The sequence below is a fragment of the Canis lupus genome, chromosome 22 (genome assembly GCF_011100685.1).
Source record: "Canis lupus familiaris isolate Mischka breed German Shepherd chromosome 22, alternate assembly UU_Cfam_GSD_1.0, whole genome shotgun sequence".
Taxonomy (NCBI): domain Eukaryota; kingdom Metazoa; phylum Chordata; class Mammalia; order Carnivora; family Canidae; genus Canis; species Canis lupus.
In genome coordinates, this window is record NC_049243.1 from 4,416,341 (window position 1) to 4,441,906 (window position 25,566).

A 25,566-nucleotide genomic window follows, 5' to 3' on the forward strand; every position below is an offset into this window, starting at 1 on the left:
GGGAAGTTGTCTGCCCCTGTTTGCTCGCGACTGCTGCTCTCCTCCTGCGCACCGGGCACGGTGCGAGCCGCAGCTCCCGACGGCGGCCGCGGCGGGTGAGCCCCGAGGCGGGGACGGCGGCCCCGAGCACCTGCCGCGACCCGGGGTGTCCGGACCTGCGGGTCCCGGAGCCGGTGGTGCCCCCGCCCCCCGCCCCCCCCCGCCCGGGAGCGCAGCCGTGCCCGGACTGCGGAGGCCCAACCAGTGGGGCCAGCGTCACCGGCAGACCGAGGCAGAGCCCATGGGACGCCTGGAACCACAAAACTTTTCTTTTCCGGCCGGGATCCCAGCGTTCTTTCTCCCTGAACGCTCGAAACTCTGCAACGTCTGTGTTAAAAAGTTCAGTCTGCTTTTTTTGACCTTGCTTTGAAGGAAAAAAAAAAAAAAAAAAAAGGAAAGAAGTGAGACCCAACAAGACTCCACTAACGTTGTGAAGGAAGGAGATCCAAAGAGTCCCTGCAGTTCAGCTCCCGGGGGGGACAATGGGAGAAAGGAGGCGACCGCAGGAGCCCAGCAGGTGCGCCCGCTTCCGTGTGACAGAGACAGGGGACGGGGAGATGCATGGCCAGCCGAGGCTCTAACTTGTTACTTTCTCTGGACTTCGTGTGCTACGGATTCCGGCTGAGACATGGATGTCCTCTTTGAGGATAATGCTCCTTTGAGCCCAACCACCAGCTCCTTAATGCCGTCAAACGGGGACCCAAGGCTCTACGGCAACGACCTGAACGCTGGAGACGCGAACACTTCGGATGCATTTAACTGGACAGTGGATGCAGAAAACCGAACCAACCTTTCCTGCGAGGGCTGTCTCTCGCCACCATGCTTCTCCCTACTTCATCTCCAGGAAAAAAACTGGTCGGCTCTGTTGACAGCGGTCGTGATTATTCTGACCATTGCTGGAAACATACTCGTCATCATGGCAGTGTCCCTAGAGAAAAAGCTGCAGAACGCCACCAACTATTTCCTGATGTCACTTGCCATAGCTGATATGCTGCTGGGTTTCCTTGTCATGCCCGTGTCCATGCTAACCATCCTATATGGTGAGTGGCAGCAGCCTCCCAGCTGTACCCGCCGGGTACACGCAGCATGTGCATGCTCCGAGCAGATGAGCCGGGCCCAGGGGCCCAGCTGACCACCAGGGTTTATTTATAGACCAGGGGCTCCCCTGTCACACTACTCCAATCTCAAAGTGAGCTTGCACGTTCGAAAAGCTCAGACAACCTATTATCACCGGAGAGTGTTGTGCTTTGGGACAAGGACACTGTAACGTAGTCACTTTAAGTGCCCCCGACAGAGTCGTCCGGCAGTAATTTATCTGTCATCCTGAAGCCACTTGCTTTCCGCCTCTGTGTATGCCCAGATCTTCCAGCCTTCAGGACAGAACAGGTGGTTGTTGTTGTGGTTGTGTCTTTGTCACACACAGTTTTCAGCACTTCTAAAGGAGTAGGTAAGACCTTCCCAGGTCCCTGGGAACACTAGTGGGACACAGTTGGGTTTAATGCTAAGATATGCACCCTCTGCCTTAGAGTGAATGAATTATTCCGGCTTCTGCTGTCCCCCCTCACCCCCCAGTAGCTAATTTGGAAGTTTGCCTTTGAATGACCCCCTCAACTCGTGGAGAATAACCATCTCCCATCAACTCCCCGCAGTGTGTCTGGGAGGAGGGTGGAAACCGGTGAGGAAGGCACTGATGAGTCCTGCGCTCTCCACCAGCCCGGGGACAGTCAGACCCCTCAGCAGGGAGCAGAATGCCATGCTCTTTTCCAGTTATGAGCAATACAGCCTGATTTCTTTCAAAAAGAACATTTAGGGAGGGGAAAAAATATATTTAGGCTGCTGACACAGGCCCGTAGCCGTCACCCGGAGCTAGAAATGCTTTGTAAGAGCTGGGTCTTGGGGGGCTCAGAATACACAGGTGTATGCATCACCCGAGCGAGCGGAGAGGAGGAGGGGGGTGCAGGGGGGAAGGAGAGGGGCAACGGGGAGCAGGTGCCGGGTGCACGGGGTGGAAAGCGCTCCAGGCAAGGCCAGCCCCCCCTCCCTGCTGCACTGCTCAGCCTTCACCCCAGAATGATTTCATCAAATTCGCCTGTGGTTCCCAGACACGCCTCCTAGACCTCACCGCCGCGTCCAAGGCAAAGCCCGGGAGTGGGGCCTGGCTCCCAGGGGCCCCGGAAGGGCACCTAGACCGCTGCAGGGGGGATGGGGGGCCGGGCCGCGGGGGGCGGGGGGGCGCGACCCCGGGGCAGGTGAGGAGCAGAGGCGGCGAGGCCCGCTCGGGGTGCAACGGCGCCCCCTGGCGGCGGGCGCTCGGCAAGCGGCGAGTGGCAGCGGGAGCCGCGCCCCCTCCCGGGACCGCCCCCCACCCACCCCAGCCCGACTCCCGCAGACCTGAGCCCCAGGGCCGACCTCCGCTGCGAGCTCACCGAGGGCGGCGAGGCTCTCGTTTCAGCTCAGGTTTGTGCGTGTGGGTGGGTGTGCAAATATAATCAGAGAGAAGGGCCTTAAGCTAGGACAGCGTGCAGGATGCAAGCCTAAGCCTAGCTGGGGGCACTCGGGAGATGGGTCTGCAAACGCAGGGGTCGTCCAGCCTCGTGGGCCTGGGCTTGTGTAAAGAAACGGCGACGCTCTGTGACCTGCCCTGTGTCAGGTGCTCGGTGCAGCATGCTCGCTGGCGCGGCCACCAAAACACTTTGGGTTTGTGGGACCCCTTGGTGCCCCTCTACATCAACGACAGGGCACGTAGCATATGCATCGTGCACCCGCCTCCTGTGGTGCTTCGCGTATTGGCATCCTCGGGGAGCTTTGGAATACTTGGGGCCCAGCTCTGCCCCCCTCCTGAGCACCGGAGGAAAAGCGCTCCCGCTGATTCCAGAGTGTTACCCCCGGGCCAGCAGCCCCACCCGCAAACGTGTTAGAAATGACTCTCTCCTGCCCCACTGCACAGTCCAGAATCACAACCTCCGGGGGGGGGGGGGGGGCAGCAGCACCATTTTATTTTATTCTATTCTATTCTATTTTATTATTTTATTTTATTTTATTATTTCATTTTACTTCATTTTTTTACTTTATTTTATTCGTATTTTATTTTATTTTTTATTTTATTTTTATTTTACTTTTACTTTATTTTTTTTACTTTTACTTTATTTTATTTTATTTTTTATTTTATTTATTTTATTTTATTTTTATTTATTTTATTTTACTTTTACTTTATTTTTTATTTTATTTCATTTATTTTATTTTTTATTTTATTTTACTTTTATTTTATTTTTATTTTATTTTACTTTTACTTTATTTTATTTTTTATTTTATTTTTATTTTTTATTTTATTTTACTTTTACTTTATTTTATTTTTTATTTTATTTTATTTATTTATTTATTTATTATTTTTTATTTTTGTTTTATTTTACTTTTACTTTATTTTTTATTTTATTTTTATTTTTATTTTATTTTATTTTATTTTTTATTTTATTTTTATTTTTTTTCTTTTAATAATACATTTATTTTTTTATTGGTGTTCAATTTGCCAACATACAGAATAACACCCAGTGCCCATCCCATCAAGTATCCCCCTAAGTGCCCGCCACCCAGTCACCCCCACCCCCCCGCCCTCCTCCCCTTCCACCACCCCTAGTTCGTTTCCCAGAGTTAGGAGTCTCTCATGTTCTGTCTCCCTTTCTGATATTTTCTACCCATTTCTTCTCCCTTCCCCTCTATTACCTTTCACTATTATTTATATTCCCCAAATGAATGAGACCATATAATGTTTGTCCTTCTCCGATTGACTTACTTCACTCAGCATAATACCCTCCAGTTCCCTCCACGTCGAAGCAAATGGCGGGTATTTGTCATTTTTATTTTATTTATTTTGTTTTTTCATTTTATTTTATTTTATTTTATTTTTATTTTATTTTATTTTTATATTACTTTATTTTATTTTATTTTATTTTTATTTTACTTTATTTTTCATTTTATTTTATATATATTTTATTTTATTTTATTTTATTTTATTCTACTTTGTTTTATTATTTTCCAGCAGCACCATTTTAAGACCCTGTCTAGGACACTCAGATTTGCTAAAGTTTGAGAACCACTGCTCTTGAACACTTATGACGACAAGAGCACCATACTTTTCTGCGTGGGTTTCACCCACACACATACACACACACACATCCACCGAAATCTGAGCTAAATACCTAAAGCTTTATGTAATTATTTTTCCAAATAAAAATATTCCCAATCTGGACTTTTTAATCATTTATTTATTCACATCAACAGCATTTGAGAGACCATCAAATGACATCCCCGTGTGCGCAGTTCTAATGAGTAAGAGGTGGGCTGAACCCCAGGGAACCCAAAGTACATCAAATATGTGAATTGAGTACAGGCGCTGCCCTGCAAGAGGCACTGTAATAGAGGGGCTCAAAAGACAGCGGGACTTCTAACTCATTAAAAACAAAGAGAAAAGGTAGATGCTACGGGACACAGGAAGAGAAATCCCGCAGACAGCCCAATTTTTATTTAGCACAACACACTGGCTTCATTCCAGCCACCAGAAATTTCTTAAACCCTGTGTTCTTCAGCGAGTGTGATCTTACCATACTTAGGTACAATTGTTTTAGGCTCTTTAAAATATTGAAGAGTCTCATGTTGTCCTTTGCCACCACCTGCGCCTCCCCCCTCCATGGAAACCCTCCTGGCAGGGTGGGTTCCGCACACCGTGGGCCGCCCCAGGTCCCTCACTGACGCTAACCTTCCGCATCACAGGTTACCGGTGGCCTCTGCCTAGCAAACTGTGCGCCGTGTGGATCTACCTGGACGTGCTCTTCTCCACGGCCTCCATCATGCACCTGTGCGCCATCTCGCTAGACCGCTACGTTGCCATCCAGAACCCCATCCACCATAGCCGATTCAACTCCAGAACTAAGGCATTTCTGAAGATCATCGCTGTCTGGACCATATCAGTGGGTAAGTGGGGACAGAACTGCAACGGGGGGCGGGGGGAATGACCATTCGCGCCTTCCAAAGAGACTCGTTCTGTTTTGTGGCACTAAAACCTGACACGGTGACTATGGGGGTTTTGTGGTCATTGCCGCAAGGTAGGTTGTACTGTGGCAATTAGCAGATTTGCTGTAGGAAGAAAAAGTCTATGAAGGTCCCTGGCCCGCAATGTAAGGCTGCACAGTTAAGAACAGGTACACCTACAGAGCCAACCTGGGGACTGTCTGTGCTGTGGCCACTTCCAAATGCTCTGCACCCCCATCTCACACCTTCAGATTCACTACTCTAACCCCTGAGCTCCCCCAGAGACCTCCTCGTTTATCATCACTGGACTGGTTGTCAATTCAAAACAGCAGATCCTCATGCTGGAGGATACACAGCTTCTGGAGGCCAGAGAAGGTACCAGGTGCCGTGACGCAGAGGGAGAAGGTGAGGACGGAGGGGCAAGGCCCCACAGGCATTTCTGCCTGCCCAGTACCTCCTCCTGTTATGTCACCACACCCCAGAAGCTTCCAGCACACTTCACTTACTGAGTACACATCCACCTCTCACCAGGATTGACCTTCTGTCAATATTGCTTGTCACCCAACAAGCAGGAAAGCCCAGGTCATGGAAGCCAAAGGGACAGCTCCCAGGTAGCTAAGTCAATGGCACCTGTCACCTCCGGAGGCTTGGTTTATAACCAGAAGTTCCCTGGGGTTTCTTCTCAAGCTGCAAAGCTTTTTGGCCAAGAACACTGCACCTGCTTATGACCACAGAGATACCAGCATCTACTGACATGACAGATCGCAGGAGTTGACACCAAAAACGGAGTCCACCCCCAGCTTTGTAATAAAAATCCAGTTAACAACAGACACACTAGGACATTTGGTGTGTTTCAGTTCCTGTTGTTTGCCTTGCTGCTGAAGAGGTCCTCTGTGGAGTCGGTAGCTCCATTTTTTTTAAAGATTTTATTTATTTACTCATGAGAGACACAGAGAGAGAGGCAGAGACACAGGCAGAGGGAGAAGCAGGCTCCATGCAGGGAGCCTGACGTGGGACTTGATCCCGGGTCTCCAGGATCACACCCTGGGGTGAAGGAGGCGCTAAACCCCTGAGCCACCCAGGTTGCCCAATAACCCAAGTAATTTTTATGAATGAGCAACAAGTGAAATGGGGTCCGGCCAGTGAAATGATCTCCTCAAGACCCCACAGCTTGGAAATAGGACAGTGCTCATTTTATGACAGAAATGCTAGTGGTTGGAAGACCTTATGCTTATTTGATCGGTTAGAGAACCAAAGCATAGAGAGGTCTTGCAGCTTGCGGATCAGCTCTCCAACCAGTGGCAGGGCCAGGACCCCAAACCTCCGGCACCAAGTTCTTACTGTTGACTGACCGCCTACTTTAGGAAACCATCTCTGCTATACACACACACACACACACACACACACACACACACACACGGTTTCTGGGCCTGGGCAATCTTGGGTTCATTCTAGTAGGAGCGAGAGAATGAAGCACTAGTGGCTCTCAATCCCAGCCACACCAAAGAATCCTTGGGGAGCATTGTGATTTAGTTGGTCCATGGTAAGGTGACCAAGGTGCAACCAGCAGTAAGGACCACCTCAACACATGTGTTTAGCAAAGGTGGGCAATCATGCAAATGAAGCAAACCATGCCATTGTCAGGTTTCTTCTAGTTTTACCCTTTTACGCTCTCCTGTTGGTGAGACAGACCGTGGGAGAGTCACCCATCTTTTACCTTCTGCCCTACTGACACCGGTTGCTCCATCTTAGGGTCAAGCTCAATAGTGCTACTAGTAAAAGCTGTTTCTGAGCCAAGACTACCAACCTACAGGGTCTAAGGCGCCTTACAGAAAAGAAACTGCAGATAAGCTGCACAGGGTGGCATCGCTCCACTCAGCTATCACTCCAGGAGACAGGCAGGCCGGCATGGATGTGGGGGGGCTAGCAGGAGCAGTCATCACCATCAACATAGCTACTGTGGTGCTTAGCACTGACTATACTAAGAGGAGTAGGATATACGTTTGGAGGCCTCCGGTGATGTGGTGGAAGAAGGCAGATAAGGAAACAAAAAAGCTGAGGTTACACAGGCTCTATAACCACGAGTCTGAGATATGAGACTGAAGAGATGGCCATTGGGAAAGGTTCAAAAAAAAAAAAATTTCTACAAGAACCGGAAGGTGCTTAGCCCAAATATTCTGAATTTTCCTCTAGTGTTTCCATTTCTGTTTTACGTTTAGATACTTAGTCCAGATGGAATTTTGCGTATACAATCTATCATGTTCTTCTACCAATGTGTACAGTCTTTATACCATCTATTGATATATCAATAGACAGGAGAAACTCTTCGTTTTCTTGATAGATTTGAATTTGAACAGACCTTGCCTTCCTGAAATATATTCATAAATTAAATTGGTTTGGGATTACTTTGTTAGTTGGGTTATTATTCTTACAAGGTTTCTTTTCCTAGCTATAGTAAATAAATTTGGGTCATTACTGGTTTTTTTTCCCCACTGTGGTCTACAAATATTTAAGTAGGAATGTTCTTTTAAAGGTTATGTAGAACGTAGTTCTAAGTCTCTGTCCTCCTGGTACCTTTTCAAATATTATCTTTAATTATAACTCTAGGCTTTCTTCAGTTGCTATTTGCATCTTTTAGCTTATCTTGGGTTATTAGCTACGTACAAAGTTGAAATTATCTTTTATATTGATTCGTCATTATTAAATGTAATTCTTCTTGCCTTAATATCTACTTCATCTGATATTAGTAGAGCTATGCTTTGGGTTATCATTCTCTGAATATATCTTATTCTATCTTATTACTGTCATTTCTTTCTGATTTAATATTTAAAGTATATTGCTTATAAACAGTGCAAGTTTTTTAATCCAATCTTTATCTTTTAATTGGAAATTTTTTACTCCATTTATATTTAATGGAGCCCAGGTACATAGTATTCGGGTTTATAAATTCTATTATTCTTTCTATTGTCCCATTTATTCTATATTCTAGTTTCTATCCTTGCCTTTCTGTGGTCTGATCAAGAATTCATTGGTCTCCTTTATAAGCTTGTTATCCATTCTTTTAAATTCTCATAGTGGGATCCCTGGGTGGCGCAGCGGTTTGGCGCCTGCCTTTGGCCTAGGGCGTGATCCTGGAGACCCAGGATCGAATCCCACATCGGGCTCCCGGTGCATGGAGCCTGCTTCTCCCTCTGCCTGTGTCTCTGCCTCTCTCTCTCTCTCTGTGACTATCATAAAATAAATTAAATTAAAAAAAAAAAAAGAAGAAACATTGTTTACAAAATAAATAAATAAATTCTCATAGTGATTTTTTTTTTACTTAGTAGTCTAACACGAATTACTTTTAACATTTCTTAAACAATGGAAAACTGTAGACTATTTTAACTTCATTTACCATGTCTTTTGTGTTTTTTCCTATTGTCTAATTTTAAGTACCCTTCTAAAACCTGTAGGACCTAAGAGTTCTAGTCACTATTTCCCACCTATTGACCCTTTCTGTTGCCATTCATTGCTTTTGTCATTTCCATGATTCTGCCTGAGTTCAATACTCCTTACTTCTAAAGAATTTTAGAATAACCAGGTAGTTTTCTTTCAGTTTGCTGTTCTAAACATCTTTATTTTTGCCTTCATTTTAAGCAAATTTTTGCTTAATACACAATTCAAGGTTTCTACTTCTCCAACTATTTTTTTAAGATTTTATTTATTTATTCATGAAAGACACCCAGAGAGAGAGAGAGAGAGAGAGAGAGAGAGAGAGAGAGAAGCAGAGACAGGCAGAGGGAGAAGCAGGCTCCATGCAGGGAGCCTGATGTGGGACTCGATCCGGGACTCCAGGATCACGCCCTGGGGCAAAGACAGGCGCTAAACCTCTGAGCCACCCAGGGATTCCCCTTCTCCAACAATTTAGAAGTGTTATTCCAAAGTTCTAGCTTATAGAATTTTGTTTGATTGTGAGAACTCAGCTGTCAGACCTACCAGTGTCCCTTAGAAATCACCATCTCTTGCCACCCTCTGCTGCTTTAGGATTTCTTCTTTGTATCTTAGCAACTTTAATGTGATGTGCATAAATGTGCTTTAGCTTTGGTTTTGCCCTGCATGGTGTTTATATCCATCCTTTGTTATTCAATGCTTTTGGTTAATTTAGCAACATTCTTGGCCATTATTTTTTCCAGTGTTACTTCTTCCACCTTCTCTCTCACTGACACGTTTCTTGGACTCCAGTTTCACAGATGGGAGAAATCTTACCCATGGTTATGCCTCAAACAACTTTTCTACATTTTTTCATCTTTAAGCCTTTAGTCCATCCAAGTAGTTTTATTCCTTTTTCTTCTGGATTAATCATCCTCACCCCACCTACTTATAATTTGCTGCTCAACAAATGTATTATAGCCCTAATAAGTCACTGTATTTCCAGTTTTAAAATGCCCATTTGATTGTATTTAGTTCTCTGGAATGATTCTCCATGTTTTCACCTGTTTTCTTAAATGTTAATCACAGGTGTCTAGATAGTTAATCACCTGGGATATTCTATTTTCTGGGGTCTTTTTCATTTTGGCTATTAGTATCCCTTGTATTTTTTTATTGAATATTGGACACTGTTTAAAAAAATGTGAATATTCTTGCTCAGAAAGAGGTGCTTTAGCGTTAACAGGCAGTTACAATAAGTGCCCTTAATCCAATCAAGGATGGAGTTTATTTAAGGCTGACTTTTCATAAACACTGGTGTTTAGTTTATCCTTACACCTAGGGTATATTCCTTCATGACCTCAGATGAAAGCCTGAGGTGTTCTCAGCACTACGAGACTGCTACTAACTCTTCAGCTACTCAGACTTTCAGTCTATCCCTCTAACAGACTGATAGATGACTAACCGGGAAATAGTCTAATACCTTCTTTCTCTCTTCCCTTCACTCGAGAATCTTAATTCCTGAAATCCTGGCTAAGTATCCAGAACTCCAAATTTTGTTCTTTCTAAATCTTGGAGACAAGGTTTTGGGCCTTGAGCTCTGCTTTATTAGAAACTAGTATTACAGACCTCTTCCTCATTTGAGATTCTTCATTGCATCTTTCCTCATCTCATTTTTCTCCCATCTTTGTTCCTTTCATATTTTTACATTTTTAAAACACAATCTTCCTACCTCTGCCTTTTGAGAAAGAAATTCAGCCTGTCTATATCACTGTCATGATTGACAAAAATCACTTTTATTCTTCCCGTCTTCTACTTCAAGGATTTTCTCTGTAACAGTTCATTTTCCTTATTTCATGTGTTTACTGACTTGTATAAGATCATCCTTCCCTTCATCCCATGCTAATAAGTTTGAATTATTTGGCTTTTCTGTTCATTATTGCAGTTCCATCCCAAATCATTGCACTGATATCTCTCTTAAAAGATCATAAATAATCCAACGAGGCTGTTTTATTTCCTCATTCACCCTGAGTCTCAATTTAGACTTCTGTGTAATTTTAAGATAACTTAGTAATACAATAGCTTTTTAAGTAAATCAAAGAAATGGACAAACTATAAAGACATTGCTGACTACATAAGAAAGAATTTTATGACTAAAAATAGAAGCAAAATCAAAAGAAAAATTTCAGTGCATGAACAGACCAAGGGATATTCCTAACCTACAAAGAGGACCTGTATTCCAATCCACAAAAAGACAACCCAATAGGGAAAGAAATATGAATATGAACAGAAACATGAAATGGACAATATACGGAAAAGTGGACAACAGATAGATTGGAGAATGCTTAGTTTCTTCAACAGTCATGAAAATGTAAGACGATGTATTACCATTGTTTACCTAATTAGGCAAAATTAAAGTAAGTGGAAACACCCAGAGTGATACCCTGTGTATGCTATATCCTACTTGTGTGAATGTAAATTGTCCTTGGACAATCTAGCCAAAGTTGTTATCATTTGACCTACCAATCGTACTTCACACTGTCTTTCCTACAGAAAAACAAAAGTACATGTAAGGACCTTTAATGCAGTCATCTCAGAAATTAGCAGAAAAGTAAGAAGGTTGGATTATGGTTTGCTGTACTGGCTTTATCCTATTTACACAGCATTTCACAGCTCTTAAGAATATTGAGATAGAGTTATTGGATATTTGACTGGAAAAACATCCATGACCGTAAGTGTAAAATGCAAGGTTTCAGGGAGGTATGGATGATCTGAGCCTAGTCTGGTTAAATAGGAATGATTTATAGAAATCTTATTAGCAGGAAGAATCTGAGGACTTTACATTTGTCAAGAAGGGGAAATTAGGAAGAAGAAAAAAAAAAAAACAGCAGGATGGTTGCTTTTTCCCTGTAACCTTCTGTATAGTTTTGTCATGAATACTGTCAATGTTTCATTCTTAATCATCATAACATCTGTGCCGTGGGAGGGAAGGCTTCATGGAGAAGCTGGCTGACCCTCCAAGTTTGCTAGGATCTAACAAATGGCAACCTTGGGAACCACAGCCTAGATGACTTAAGTTTTCCTGCACTTGGTATTTGAGGTTTGCCGCTGCGTACCCCCTGCTTACTGCTACCAGCTTGGTCATTTTACTGTTGCCAAGGCTTTCATCCAATTCTGAGGAAAATGAACGCAATTACAAATCAATTGCACTTGCTATTTGTGAGCTTTCAGTGAAGAACTGATGACAGAAAAGATTGACGCATTAGATTAAGAATGACCCTAGGATTCTCTGGATTTCATCATCCTTCCACAAACCCAATTCCCATGATCAGAGGTGACTGTGGCTTTGCTACGGCATATAAAATGAGCAAACCCTTTCTTCGCAACAATTGAGTTGCCAACACCATGTGAGAAGAGAAAATGCTTTATTCCCTGACTCTCTTTAGCAGGTAAAGGTACAGGTTAGCTAGATAAAGGACAATTTTTCACTTTGTCATATGATGGCAAAGACCCCAAATCAGAAATCTATTTGCAGGTCATGGAATAATTTTGAGCTATCATGGGTCCAAATAGAATGGTTTTTTTTCCTCCCCCCTCAAGGTTTCCATAGCTACTATGCTCTACATTACTATTACTGTTCTAATAGAATAAAGATCAGCTGTGTTTCATTAATTCAGAACCGATGTCCTCACAATAGACAGCTTCGCATAAACCCTCGATTGAAAGCTTTAGGCCACCAGGTACAACCCCTTGCCTTTAGGCAGGTCAGAAATTTACCTTCTTAGTACAGATTTATCAAGAAACTTTGGGGGACCGTGAAAATAATAGCTCAGTGTAGTTTTATTTTTTTAATGGACAATTCGAGCATTTTTTTTTTTGTCTATGAACAAATTTCCATCTTGTATAGTTGGCTGGACATAGATCTTGGTTATAAGCTAAAAGTCTGGAGTCAGACAATCTGGTCTGTTGTTCCTAAGCTGTGTGACATAGGGCAAGTTACTACTTTCTCTGCACCTTAGGTTTCCAATGAATAATTATAGTAACAGGACCCAGGTCACAGGGTTTAGTGGTTGAGTAAATCTAGTTTGTGTCCTAAGTGTTACAACATGCAAACTTTTCTGTACGGTTTTTGGTATCTTCCTAACAGATTAGTGGGATTAGCTTTTGTCTCTTTTTACAATTTATCTATGTATTCCCAATGTGTAACTGGTCATTTGACCTTGGTGGGATCTGTGTATGTTCTTTTCTTTAGGTCTTCTGAATTTTGAATTACCAGAATTGCCTTTCCCACTACAAAGTTTAAAAAAAAAAAAAAAAAAAAAAAAACCCTTATTTTTATAGGTTTCTTTTCTTTTCTTTTCTTTTTTTTTTTTTGGTTTTATATTAAGTCTTTGAAGCATCTAGAATTTAACCTGTGGTTTTCTTCTTGCGACACAGCTACTTATACCTTTTATTTCCCCCACTGATCTGATAGGTCACTTTATCATAACCCAAGGTCCCATTGATATTTGGGTTTATTTTTGAACTTGTTCTGTTGATCAGTTCACTCTTTTACCCAGAGTGTACTTTCGTTTGAGAATATATAATGGTATTTATTACCTTAGATCAACTCCCTCATTCTTTCTCAGACATTTCATGACCATTTCCACTTGCTTTGAGTTTTAAAATTGAGCTTCTATCTAGTTTCGGGGAGGGGGAATGGTTTTATTGAAATCCCATGTAGTTTTATAAATCAACTTTCTAGACCTTTCGGGTGGTGTGACTGTGTACTTTTTTGGTCTTTTCTATTTTTCTGTGTGTCATGAGCAGGCTCACATTCTATGTAGAGTGAGGCAAATATGTATAGACAAACATAACTACGTAAAATTTCAGCATTTAGAAAATCACATACACATTTAGGTCCAAGAAGAACAATAGGATAGGATAGAAAAATTAAGCATAGTTCAGTATCTTCTGAAAAAAAATACTTGCAAAAATCCAAAGTGAATCAGCTGAGCGAAATGCTCTTAAAACCAGTGTTCTATTGGCCTTTATATGCTGGGGCAGATTCCCAGCTCCACTGCCTGAAACAAAGACTCTAAGAAGTCCTTCTTCTGGGATTCTCTTCTCTGGGACCTGGCAGGTTCATGCCCGACTCCCTTATCGCCAGGAGTCAGCCAGCCTAGGAAGTGGAGTCCAGAAATTGATGAAGCAACCAGGGCAGAAAGTGGATGGGTTACCTGTTCTCTTTGCCACTGCTGGGACATCTCAATGTAGGCAAGCACCTACCAGGACACAAAGGCAAAATCGAAGAATTAATCTAACTCTTCCTTTCCTTTGGTTTATTGACTCATTTTCTCTCCTGGATAAAAAATGGTCTTTTTTTTTTTTTTTTTCTTTTTGCTTCTGCCATAATGCACTGTCCTTTCCAGAAGGCTAGGTTGGAGCTCTGGGCACCATCTCAGGCTGCAGGTGAGTGGGCCAGTGTCTGGGAGCTACCAGCTTGGAGCAGGAGCAGGGCTGCTCACGGCCACATGGAGATTGCAGTCCTCCCCAAGAGTATCGCAGCACCAGACAGCTGCCAAGTGGCCGGCCATACTATCACAGCCCTGAAGTAAAGGCCCTGCAGAGACACCACCCACTCAGCCCACCTTCTCTTGGCCCTTAGAGTGCCATGATCCTTTCCCTTTTCTCCCCCTACAAGTATAGAATTTAGGAACCTTCCCCTGCTGACCAGCACTTCATACTTAGAAATATCACAGAAAGGCTAGGCTCTTGGTGGACGTATCCTTGGTTGTCCTTCAGCACACTTGCCCCTGGGTACAAGGCCATTTAATGGCCCATGTAGCTTGAAACCTGCCAGAATGACAGCTGACTTCTTTCTGCATGGCAGACTCAGCCATAGCTATGGGACAATATGCTCAGTAAACCAGCACTTAGCATAACTCTCTGGGGCTACTGGAAACTGGTGAGAAAAATTAAGAAGTGATTTGGTGGTAAAGAAGTACTTTATGCCTTGTTGGTCTGCTGCTGTGGCCTGCTTCGTGGGCACTTTGGCTCTTTTGAACATTCTATCAAGGCAAATGAAGAAGGAAAGGAGAGATGAGACTGAGACTTCTGTTGCTTCTTGACATTGAGAGCAGAGAACTGGCATCATATACTGCCCCTTCCTGCCCATGGGCTGTGTCAGGAGTCCGCAGCTTATGGAGGCTTCCACTTTCTCCAGATCCAACCATCCTTCCTGGGCTAGAAGATAGATAGATAGATAGATAGATAGATAGATAGATAGATAGATAACCCTCAAGTCACATGTTACGGTCAATCATCGCTAAGTTATCACCAGCACCCTTCGTGTCCTAGTACCTGTTGCTTCAGTGGCCTAAAAAAAACCCAACCCTGGATCACTCAGACCAATAACTTACTGTTATTGCACCCACGTAACAACCTACAGCTGCCGGAAGAAGTCACACGCTGAATCCCATGACGCCACATAGCTCTGGTTTCCAACTTTGCGTGGTCAGTGCCTTGGTTTGTCCCTCCTGGACCTTTCAAGTTTTTTCCTATTTAAGTTGTCTCAACCTTAGACCTCCATTCTCCAAGCATAAGACCTTATCCTGTTCTCTTCTATGAAAGGCCATCAAGCCCTTTTCCCTACTTCTACTTTCTAATTCTGCTTTTGTCAGCTTCCAAGCAGGTATTCCAGGACTATCCATATTCTTCTCTACTTTGTCTCTACTTCCTATCCTTCCCCAAAGCATTTTTTTTTCCCAAAGCATCTTTGACTCCTCCTCATCCATCTCTCTGATTTACATTTATTCCCCTAAAAATTCTGCCCTTGCTTGCTCCATCTTGTCACGTTCACACCTCAAAGCACCAGCCAGCTTTGGCCGCCCTTCTCTTTACTGTTCTCAAGGTCACCAAAGCCTTTCTGCTTTCCAGTCCTATCTAGAAGACTTTAATAATGTAGTCAAGTAATCCATGAATATGTTCTCAATGTGCGAACCCAGTGGCCCAGACTACAGAGAATGCAGAGTCGCCCTTCATCTCTCCTGCCTTTCCAGGCCCGCACCGCAGTTGGAACTAACCTTGAACCCCACCATCACCATTCAATGCAGAGCATAAGCAGGAGAGGAGCAAGGAAGTCACACCCAGCCAGGCTCCCTCAGATTTCAGCCTTTTTGAGAAGGCCCCTCGGTCCTCTTTCACTAGGATACCCTTTGACTCTGTTTGCACTTCAAAATGCTCCCTTCAAACCCTGCTGACCTTTGCTGCAGTTTCTCTTATTTTGGCCCTTCCTTCAAGTTGTTTTTTCTAAACCAGGTCCCATTTGTTGTCCTCCATTTGTGAATTACTAAGAAGAGCACACTCTTTCCATGGGTTGCTCTAGTTGATTAAACACGACAGAAATGCGCTGATCACAATCAGTGGAAGGAATTTGAGGATCATATACACACGTGTCTGGATATTGTCCTGATTCAAAAACGTTTCTCATTCTTTATCTACGATCCTTTTATGTATTTAATTCTATGGATTGATCGCTTTCCAAACTATCTCTTTCCTCTGCTCCTTTATTAACTCTCAGATGAACCGCTGGAAGTTTATGTGAGGAACTGTATTTACAAGCTACACTCAAATGGTTGAGACACGACCAATTCCCCCCACATTTAGGGAAACCACTCAGTTTACATATTTGATATAAGAACTTTGGAAACTACCCAGGTTATAGTAACCCGTGGTTTGTTTATTGAGGGATGCTTTCTTAAACTTCTAATAGCACAACTAACCTTTTTTTTTTTTTTTTTTTAAGTTTTTTACTCATTAAAATTTCATCTCATCCAATGAAAGACACTCAAGCCTATCTGGAAGAAAGTTGATCCTCATTTGTTTTGTTTGGTCCCCCTGGTTACTGTGTCTTTGTTTTAGGCTCTAGCTACTGAATCCCTAGTAAATGCCGGTGATGTACCATAAACTGTGTATCTGTGGTTTCTCTACTCGGCGGGAAAAGAGAGGTTCCTCATATCTCCCATCACCACCCTGTGCCAATCCTGCCAGCATTCTTTTTTTTTTTCCTGCCAGCATTTTATTACGGCTCCAACCACTCCATTCTGGCATCACCATTCTTAGATGCATAATGAGCCATTACTTCTTGGATCTTCATGATGCAAATTTACCCACCCTGAAGACCCTATTTCTTTTGATTTGTCCTCTAAAGCCATTTACCAAGGAATCAGACACATAGGAGACAAAGTATGAGTGTAGTTAGCCATATATAGAAGCTCAATTTTTTGTTTGAAGGAATAAACGAATGAGAAAAGGATATAGGGAGACTTGGAAGAAAGGGTTGGGGAAATAAAGGAAGGGAGAGAAATGGGGTTTCTTGAGAGGCTCTTATAGTTTTTCCCTGACAGCAAGTCATCTTTAATATGTCCACCTATGCCAGCTGTTTTATGTACAGGATCTCACTTGGCCAAGTACAGCAAATGTGTATTTGCATACACATCTCTAGCTTTTTCAGTATTCAGATTTAATGTCCGTTTCCATAGAAACAGGTCTGGCAAGGCTGGTTCACAGAAGCTAAGAATGAGAGACATAACATGAGAATTGTGCTAACTTCAGGCAAAAGCTAAAAGTCATACTTTTGTCTTTTCAGTAACTTGGTGCTTTAAAGTCAGCAGGAGGGAGCCTTATTAAGTCAAGCAAGAAGCATTTTCATTTTTATTACTGAGGGTTTTTTTTTTTTTTTTTTACTGTTTACATTTCTCATAAAATTGAAAGCAATTACAGAACAGTGTTAATAGGCAATGTTCCCCAGGGGAATGGAAAACTTTCAGATTCTGGTTATGGTCTTCTGAACAGCCCCTGCCCAGCTCTTTCCTCAGCAAACTATCTTAGCCACCGCCTGTTCACCTGCCTATTTTGAGGTATTTTATGGTTTAGCCAAATGTTAGGAGTATTACACTTGAAAAACTCAAACAATAAGACTGAACTGTACAAGTGAAATATTTCTCTAAGCATCTCTAGTAATCATTCTCAGACCAGTTCCTGAAACTGTGGAACAAAGTGCTAATCCATAAATGAAGACCATTTCACCCGTGGGCGAGAACTTCTTTCCTGTCTGTGAAGGTGGACTCTTCTGTAAGGAAACAATGGAAGCACAATAAGATTGCTGTAAAATGCATATGCCTAGGGCCCCTTCCCAGACACTCTGGTTCAGTAGCAATGGAGAAAGCCAGGATGTGGTTTGCCTTATGGAGCACTGCCTCAACTATCAGGTAGAATTTGAGTTGTTTTTTTTTTTTTCATGGATATTCTCATGGACTACTTTGCATGTTCTTTTCAGCTTTCAGATTTGCACATTGCATGTCCGTGTACTTGTAAGGAACCTATAAGCATTTCCACTAGTAGTGCGCAGTTGTTCGGCCATGCAGAATGTACCAGGCTTTTAACTTCTTAAGGGTAGGCAGGAACCATGTCTTACTTGCCTGTGTTCTTCACCATTAGTACAGTAGGTGTTGGATAAATGTTTGCAGAACTGACCAATGAGCCAATCCTGATTTCCTCAGTTTTGGTTTTTTTCTCCCCCTCAGTTTTCATTTTGATTTTGTCAAGGTAATAAGGTACCTTCTCACATAAAGGAGTATCATGTTATTTGAGAGCTATCACTGCCCATCAATAACTACTAGAATTTAAGAAGAAAAGTACAACTGAGACGACATAACTAATTTCCTCGGAGCTCTTTGGAAACCATTTAGAAAATCTTAAGTCTCACATGGGAGTTGTGTAGAATTAAAATACATTTTGATAATCCTTTCCAGCTTTATAATTCCGTTTTCTACTCTTGGGTCTCAATACCTAAAACTGTCAGCAAGCCTCTGAACAACGGTGCTTTTGTTTTAGTAGCCAAGAATTCTACTTCTAGGTTTCCATTCAACCTTCAAAATCATACTCAGAACCGGTTGGGGATCAAAATATGGAAAAGCACTGAAACCTCCTACTAGCTCGACCAAACTACAGTGTAAGCTGCAACTCCTATCTGTGCACCTATCTGAAAAGTTTACCAATTCTTCATAATTATTTTGAAACAGGGATGGTTCTTGGCTGAATAAGCTAATGCATAGACCCTATGGAAAGAGTAACACTAAACAGCCTATCTTCAGAATATTTCGCTTTTACTTTTTCCATAGTGGTTGAAGGCAGAAAAGACAATTGCTTATTTAGCACCCCAATCACTGGCTCAGCAGCCTGAAACAACAAGATAGAAATAGCAACAGCCCAGGTGAGGGCCAAAGAGTCAAAAGTTTTTTTGTTTTTTTTAATTCAGCACCAGTTTCAAGTAAAATTGAATTGACCATGATCATAAAAGAAGGTAGGATCTTATGACTGATTTCCTTTTGTTTTTTCAGCTGAAAATTGACCTAGTTAGTTTATGGGCTTTTAACAGATTTTTCACGAGGCTAAAATAAGAAATCTGAAATCAGATTGTCTTCATAGTTCTTTAGGAAGCTTTTTCCACATTAGTTCATGCTAGAAAGTTAAAGTCCAAATACTCAAAGTTGAAATAAATTCTTAACAATGTAAAAGATCCTAAAAGTTGAAAGGGAGGAAAGAAGAGATGATGGGTTTGGTTAATTTAGTAGCAATAAACTAAGCATTTTAAAGTGGTCATGAAGCACCAAGCTCTTCTGTCCATGATACATTGCCATTCAGAGTTCAGCACCAGGAAGCAGCTACACTGACAGGAAGAGCAGCGTATTGACACCCAGGCAGGTGCGCTATCGTCCAGCTTTTATGAACACATGGGCTGTGCCCACCTCCTCACTTCAGTGAGAAGTTTGGACTACTGAATTCCTAAGCTCCTGATCAATTGTACAGTCCTGTGGTCTGTAAACTGAACCCTGAAGTCTTGGCTCTAAGTGAGACTATGTAAGGAGAGCCCAAGCAAAACTTAATTGGAATCGAACACCTCTAAACTGATTTAGCTGTATTTTGTGTTAGCCCAACTTAGATGTAATTCATCAGGTTAAAATTGAGTATAACTGATATAGCTCCAAGATAAAATCTAGTTCAAAACCCCAAAAGGTAGTTAACAGGTCACTATTCATAGAGACCTAAGGTATTGAGCCAACCAAAACCTTTCCTGTTAGAAACGGTTGAAATCATTAATCCTAGAACTATTTTCACTTGTCTCCCACATAGAATATATTTTAGCACACAACCTACATGCAATTCTCTATCCTGATACTTTTATAACTTGTATTAATTCATTTCTATTTTTCCATTACCAGCTCTATTGTTAGGATTTTAATGGCTACAACTTATTCCCTCATGTTGGTAAAGCATCATCTGTTAACTTTCCTTCCAATTCTGTTTCTAGTTTTGGTCTAAAAGTAGTTCATTTGGCATTAAATAGCATTTGCTTTATTCTGTCCTTATCATCAGCTAGGTTTTAGTTTCATCCTTTCAGTTTCACCTGCCTGGAATTTCTTCAGGTATATTTACTTTGGTCCAAATGGTTGCTTCACTGTTTTCCTATTTAAGGAAGTCTGACCATTTTTAGAAGTTGCTTTTATTTTTAAAAAGTCACAAATAAAGGCATGTATTTTCTTTTAAAAAAAATTGTGGCAGGGCAGCCCGGGTGGCTCAGTGGTTTAGTGCTGCCTTTGGCCCAGGGCCTGATCCTAGAGACCTGGGGTCGAGTCCCATGTCAGGCTCCCTGCGTGGAGCCTTCTTCTCCCTTTGACTGTGTCTCTGCCTCTCTTTCTCTCTCTGTTTCTCATGAATAAATAAAAATCTTTTTAAAAAATTGTGGCAAAACAACGTGTCATGTCACCAATAAGTATATAGTTCGATGGCATTATATTCGGAACCTTGTGCAACCATCAGCACTACTTCCAAACTTACCATCCCAAGCAGAAACTGACCGTTAAGCAATTCTTCTCCATTCCTTCCTACTCCATCCCCTGGTAACTGCTAATCTACTTCGCCTCTATGAATCAGTCTTTTACATTTCATAGAAGTGGAAGTGTATTTGTTCCGTTGAGTCTAGCTTACCTAACTTAGGTTTTCAAGGTTTATTACACTACCTATTAAAACTCCATTCCTTTCTATAGCTTAATAGTCTATTGTTAGGTACAGCTTGTTTATGGATTTGTCTGATGGTAGACGTGAGTCATTCCCACCTTTTGGCTAACGTGAATACTGCTGTATTGAATATTGGCATACGCAGATCTGTTGGAGCCCCATTCTCAATTCTTTTGTGTATCCACCAAAGAGTGGAATTACAGGCGGTATTCTAGATTTATTTTTTCAAGAAAACTGCTACTTTGTCTTCCACAGAAACAATCCCTCTTCACATTTCCATCAGCAACATAGAAGGGCTGCCGTTTCCGTTTCTCCACGTAATCAGCAAAAGTTAACCTTGCTTTTTTATTGCAGCCATACCAGTGATGTGAAGTAGCAATTCATTGTGGCTTTGATTTGTATTTTCCTAAGAATTAATGTTTCATGTGTTTTTTGTTTGTTTGTTTGATTTTTTACTTTTGTGTATCTTCAATTTCTTTAGGTCCTCTACTTTTTAATTGGTATGTTTATCCTTGATTTTTTAGAAATTCGTCACATGTTCTGGATATAAACCTTTCAGAGAACATTTGCAATCCTTTTCCCCTATAGATTATCATTTTATTGATAATCAAAGTTAAATTTGTGCACATTGAGTACATTGAGTCCAATTTACCTTTTTCTTCTGTTCCTTGTGCTTTTGGTGCTTTATTTCTACCACTTTTTGTTCCTTTTATCTACGTTTTCTTTCTAACTCCCTTTATATTCCCTAAGGTTTATCACCATAAGTTATACTATTGGTAGATAGTAATTCAACCAGTTATTGAGGATTAAAAGGATTTACAGAAAGTTGTTTTCCTATCATTTAAAGTATTGAAATTCTGTGTGGCAATATTAAGAGCAGTGAATAATTTTTTCATTTTTAGAAATGGCACTATTTCAGTAGCCAGTAAATGTTCATGTAGTTTATAAAGGACCTTTGAATCCTTCAAGGATGAAGAGCCACCCTAGACTTCTTTGGGGAAGTATCTGTAGATAGATCATAAAAATGTGGTGTAGAGGATGAAATAGGAACTCAGGCAAATGTGGGGAATTTAAGATACACTATACCCGTGAATACACTCTCAAAAGAACTAGGTATGATAATTATGCATTTGATGGTGCTAATTTCTTTATTCAAGAGGTAAAAGAATCTAACAATATTTTAGGCAGGTGTTAGGTAATCTAATTCCTTCAGTTGGAGTTTGCTTTTGCTCATATGGTGGATTCTTCCCATTACAGGATCTTCTAAATAGTTATTTGTTCTTGGCCATGCATTCACCGTCAAAGACCTTATACAAATATTGTCTCAATACCAAGCTGTCAGAGCTTTGCATTCTGTTTCATCTACAGATTGCATTTCCAGCCGCACAGCAGCCTTCAGTAATTCCATTCAGCTTGACTCTCTGACCCAGCTCCAGCACGTTTGCACTCCAAGGATGCTGAGCTTTCAGATTATGCAAATGTTTTGTGCTCCCTGAAGTCTGACCTCTCTAGGGAAAAAGAGGTCCCCATAGCTTTAGAAAAATGGAAAGACAACACTTGAAAATGGGAACAATTTCCCTGATTTTCTCTTAAATTCACAATTTGTACTATCTAGGTTTCCAATTGCCTAGGGAAACCAGCTATTTAAGAATTGACCATCTCTTTGCGGTAGACTGAGACAATCTAATGGAAAGGAACCTGAGCTTAACAGACCCAAATTCTTTATGATGAGCAGCAAGCAACCAGCCCCTTGCTCCAGATGGAAATGTTATTGGTCATCTAAGTTTGTTCTCCACTCAAACATTCTCAAAAAAGATACTTCAGAGGAGCAGCAACTCAGAATTCTGTGGAGAATCGTCTCCTCAGTTTTTCTTTTAAGGTTTTAATTCCAGTGTAGTTAACATACAGAGTTATATTGTCTCCTCAGTTTTATGCCATGCTGCACATAAATACACCAGGCTCCATCACAATATTGATATAAATTGACAAGTGGTAAATGGTAAAACAAGAGATTAAGCAAAAAATGACAAATTAGCAGTGTCAGGGGACAAGATAATGGGGTTGCCTTCACTTTCTAGGATAAAGGCCGGTTGGCACCAATTATAAGGTAGATAAAGTATTGTATGTATAATCTATGCCAGATACTTTGCCCACCCTACATCTAGCATATCGTAAGCATTTTCAGAGTAGCAGCTGTCAATGTTATTAGTTCCAGGCAGCAATTATTTAGAGTATATATGGAAACTGTTTAATGTATAAAACTATATATAAAATACATAAGAAATATTTTTAAAAAAGTTCTTCTGTTTCTGGACTCAAACCCGTACTACTTAGAAAGCTTCCCCCCAAATTAGTAATGAACCAATAGGACATGTACCTTCAAGCCTTAATGTTCCTGGGGAAGCCTACCTGACCAATCCTCCCTCCCCAGAGAGGAAGAAGCCTACCTCCCCACCTCCCCCTGTCTACTTCCCACCCATTTTACCCAGCTTATTATCTTCTATTGTGTATTTATGTTTTATCTTCAGCTTCCCCACTGGAAGCTATGTCCCATGCGGGTAGGGGTTTGTAATCTAGCACATGATCAATCTCCAGCCCCAAACAATGTGTAACCACCCACAGTTGGTACTCAGCAAATTTGTTAAAGGAGAGAACTGAGGCTCAAAGAGACGGAGTATGTCAGCAGGATTTCTTAACAAGGTAGGATTGGGACACAAAGGTAGGTCTGCTGACTCTATTACTATTTCCACCGTATGTCACTTACTTTCAGAGCCTCTCTCTGCCCTAGGCCTCTAGGTACATGTTGTGAGCTCCGCCTAGGAGCTGAGAGAGCCCAGGAAAAGGAGGGATAGAAGTCTAGGCAGAGGCTGAATGGGTCTGCTCTGCAGGTAAATAGACCACCTGATCCAACTGTATGTGTGAATCAGCCTCTTGGGTTAGTAACAGATGCACTTCTCTGAACTTTATAAAAGATGAGTTTTCGGAAGTCTAATCTCTCTAAGTCAGGACTTCCCATAGTAATAAACACTTTATATAGAACTTTAATCTACAAAGCAATTTCTAAAACTCTCCCAAGTGAATCCTCTTAGGATTTCCAGGATGTGGGCAAGATAAAGATAACAAAACTTGAAAATAATGAAATATGTGAGAATGACAGCAAAAAGGGCTCATGAGATGGCTGGAAAGCCTAGAAAAGGTAACCTGCGTCTGAGCATCCCAGTGTTCCCATCACTGCTAACAACTTTGAGGACTTTCACTCTAGTGTCTGCATATCCTACTGTCAGTAATAGATGCCCATCAATATCCAATACATGAGACATATTTCTACTCATAGCACAAGTCTGTATATATCCACGTACCAAGATTTCCCTTGAATCAAGTAGTTCCATAAAGCTATCCATCAAGTAGCCGCCATAAATGTGTGCTCTTTAAAACTAAAAAATGAAACTAAAATCTAATCCCTCACAGGGTTACATTTTCAGTGTTCAGTAGACACACGGCCAGTGATGGTTGTATATCCCACACAGATATAGGACACTTTCATCACAAAGTTCTACTAGACTATGCCACTCTAGATGTAGCCCATGTGACACAGGACCATTTAGAGATTGCATCTCAATCTGATAGAGCCATAATAGTTTCATATGGCACTCTGCTGGCAGCCCCGGTGCTAGAACTTGTGCCTAATAGCTCTTTGACACTTTTCTCATGAGCTTTGAGCAGTTTCTTTATCTCGTCTTGTCTTATGGGGCTACTAGGAATTTTCTTTTCCATCAGGTCATACTCACTGACCTTGAGTCCTCAACAGCTGAGCCTCTTCCTTCGCCACCTAGAATAGTTTTTGTCAGCTAGCTGACAGTTCCTGGCCATGTAAGCCTTAGGACAACCTACTTTATTATCATCTCATTCTTCGATTGAGAATTTTATTATCTATGTCCAAGTTAAAGTTACAGATTAACTAGAAGGCCGGAAGATGGGGAGGGGTAGCAAAATATTTTCTAGTATAAATGGGTCAGATACAGAATTAGGAGAACTTGAATTTGGCATTCGTGATTAACCTACAGACCAGTCCTATAACTTCTCTCAAAATCTCCTTTGTTGTCATTTGTAAAAGTATAGAAATATTCACATCTGCTGGAGGGCTACAGGAATATTTTAACAGCATGAAGTAGAACTACATCACTGTTAGATCTTGTTGAGAAATTAAACCCAGATTCTCCAAGCCCAGAAAACCATTCCACAAAAGGTAGCCAAGGGTTATTAATGAAGCAGCATTCATCTGGATGTGCTCCACATCATAGGTAGGCAACCTAAGAGTGCCAAGACGAGGAAATCTCACCCTTTGGTACAGCCAGGCAGATACAGCCTGCTACCTATGTGATCTCAAGTCACTAGTCCTCAAGTTTAGAGGGTTTACCAGCAACATTTGTCACACAAAGTTCATCTTAAACTCACCTGGTAATTGTGGTGACCATCTGTATTAGCTAACTGGCTGTATACAAATATAATTTTTTTTGTCTTTATGACAGGATATAGTTTTGTAACTCAGAGGGAGGTATTGGCCAAAGTTAGGCTCCCACCTTCCCACAGAACTTGGTAGATGTAGTATCTCTTAATAATTACATTTCAAAAGGATGGCTCCCTGGTACTTGTGAAAAAGCTCCCTAAATCTAAAGACCCACAATAGGCTTGTAAGAAGACTTAAAACTCAACAAGGCAGAGGAAGAATTTAACAGTTACAATTTTATAAAAGCAAACATCCTAAGAAAAGGGAGATGTAGGTCTCTCCCCTTTTAATTAATGAGAATTAAGCCTTTGGATTGTCATTTGTATTTGCCCTGCAGGCATCCATACACAATGGGTTATTTCACATCTGTATCATCAGGTATAATGAACTTTATCTAATTTTTGGTAAAGTAAATCTGGATTAAAGAATCTAAAGTGCATATTAATTTTTACTCTCCTGTGCACATAATAAACTAGACCAAAGCAAACTGACCAAAGAGAAAGTTCAATGAATCAGGTCTTTGGGATCTT

General features: G+C 41.6%; 1 protein-coding gene across 1 annotated transcript in view; it reads left to right on the forward strand.

Moving 5' to 3' along the window:
• Positions 1 to 667: 667 nt before the first annotated feature.
• HTR2A (5-hydroxytryptamine receptor 2A) overlaps positions 668 to 25,566 on the forward strand; it is a 57,065-nt gene continuing 32,166 nt past the window's right edge. Inside the window, exons 1-2 of the mRNA NM_001005869.1 lie at positions 668 to 1,079; positions 4,807 to 5,007. Coding sequence (NP_001005869.1) covers positions 668 to 1,079; positions 4,807 to 5,007 — 613 coding nt within the window. The remainder of the gene's footprint in view (positions 1,080 to 4,806; positions 5,008 to 25,566) is intronic.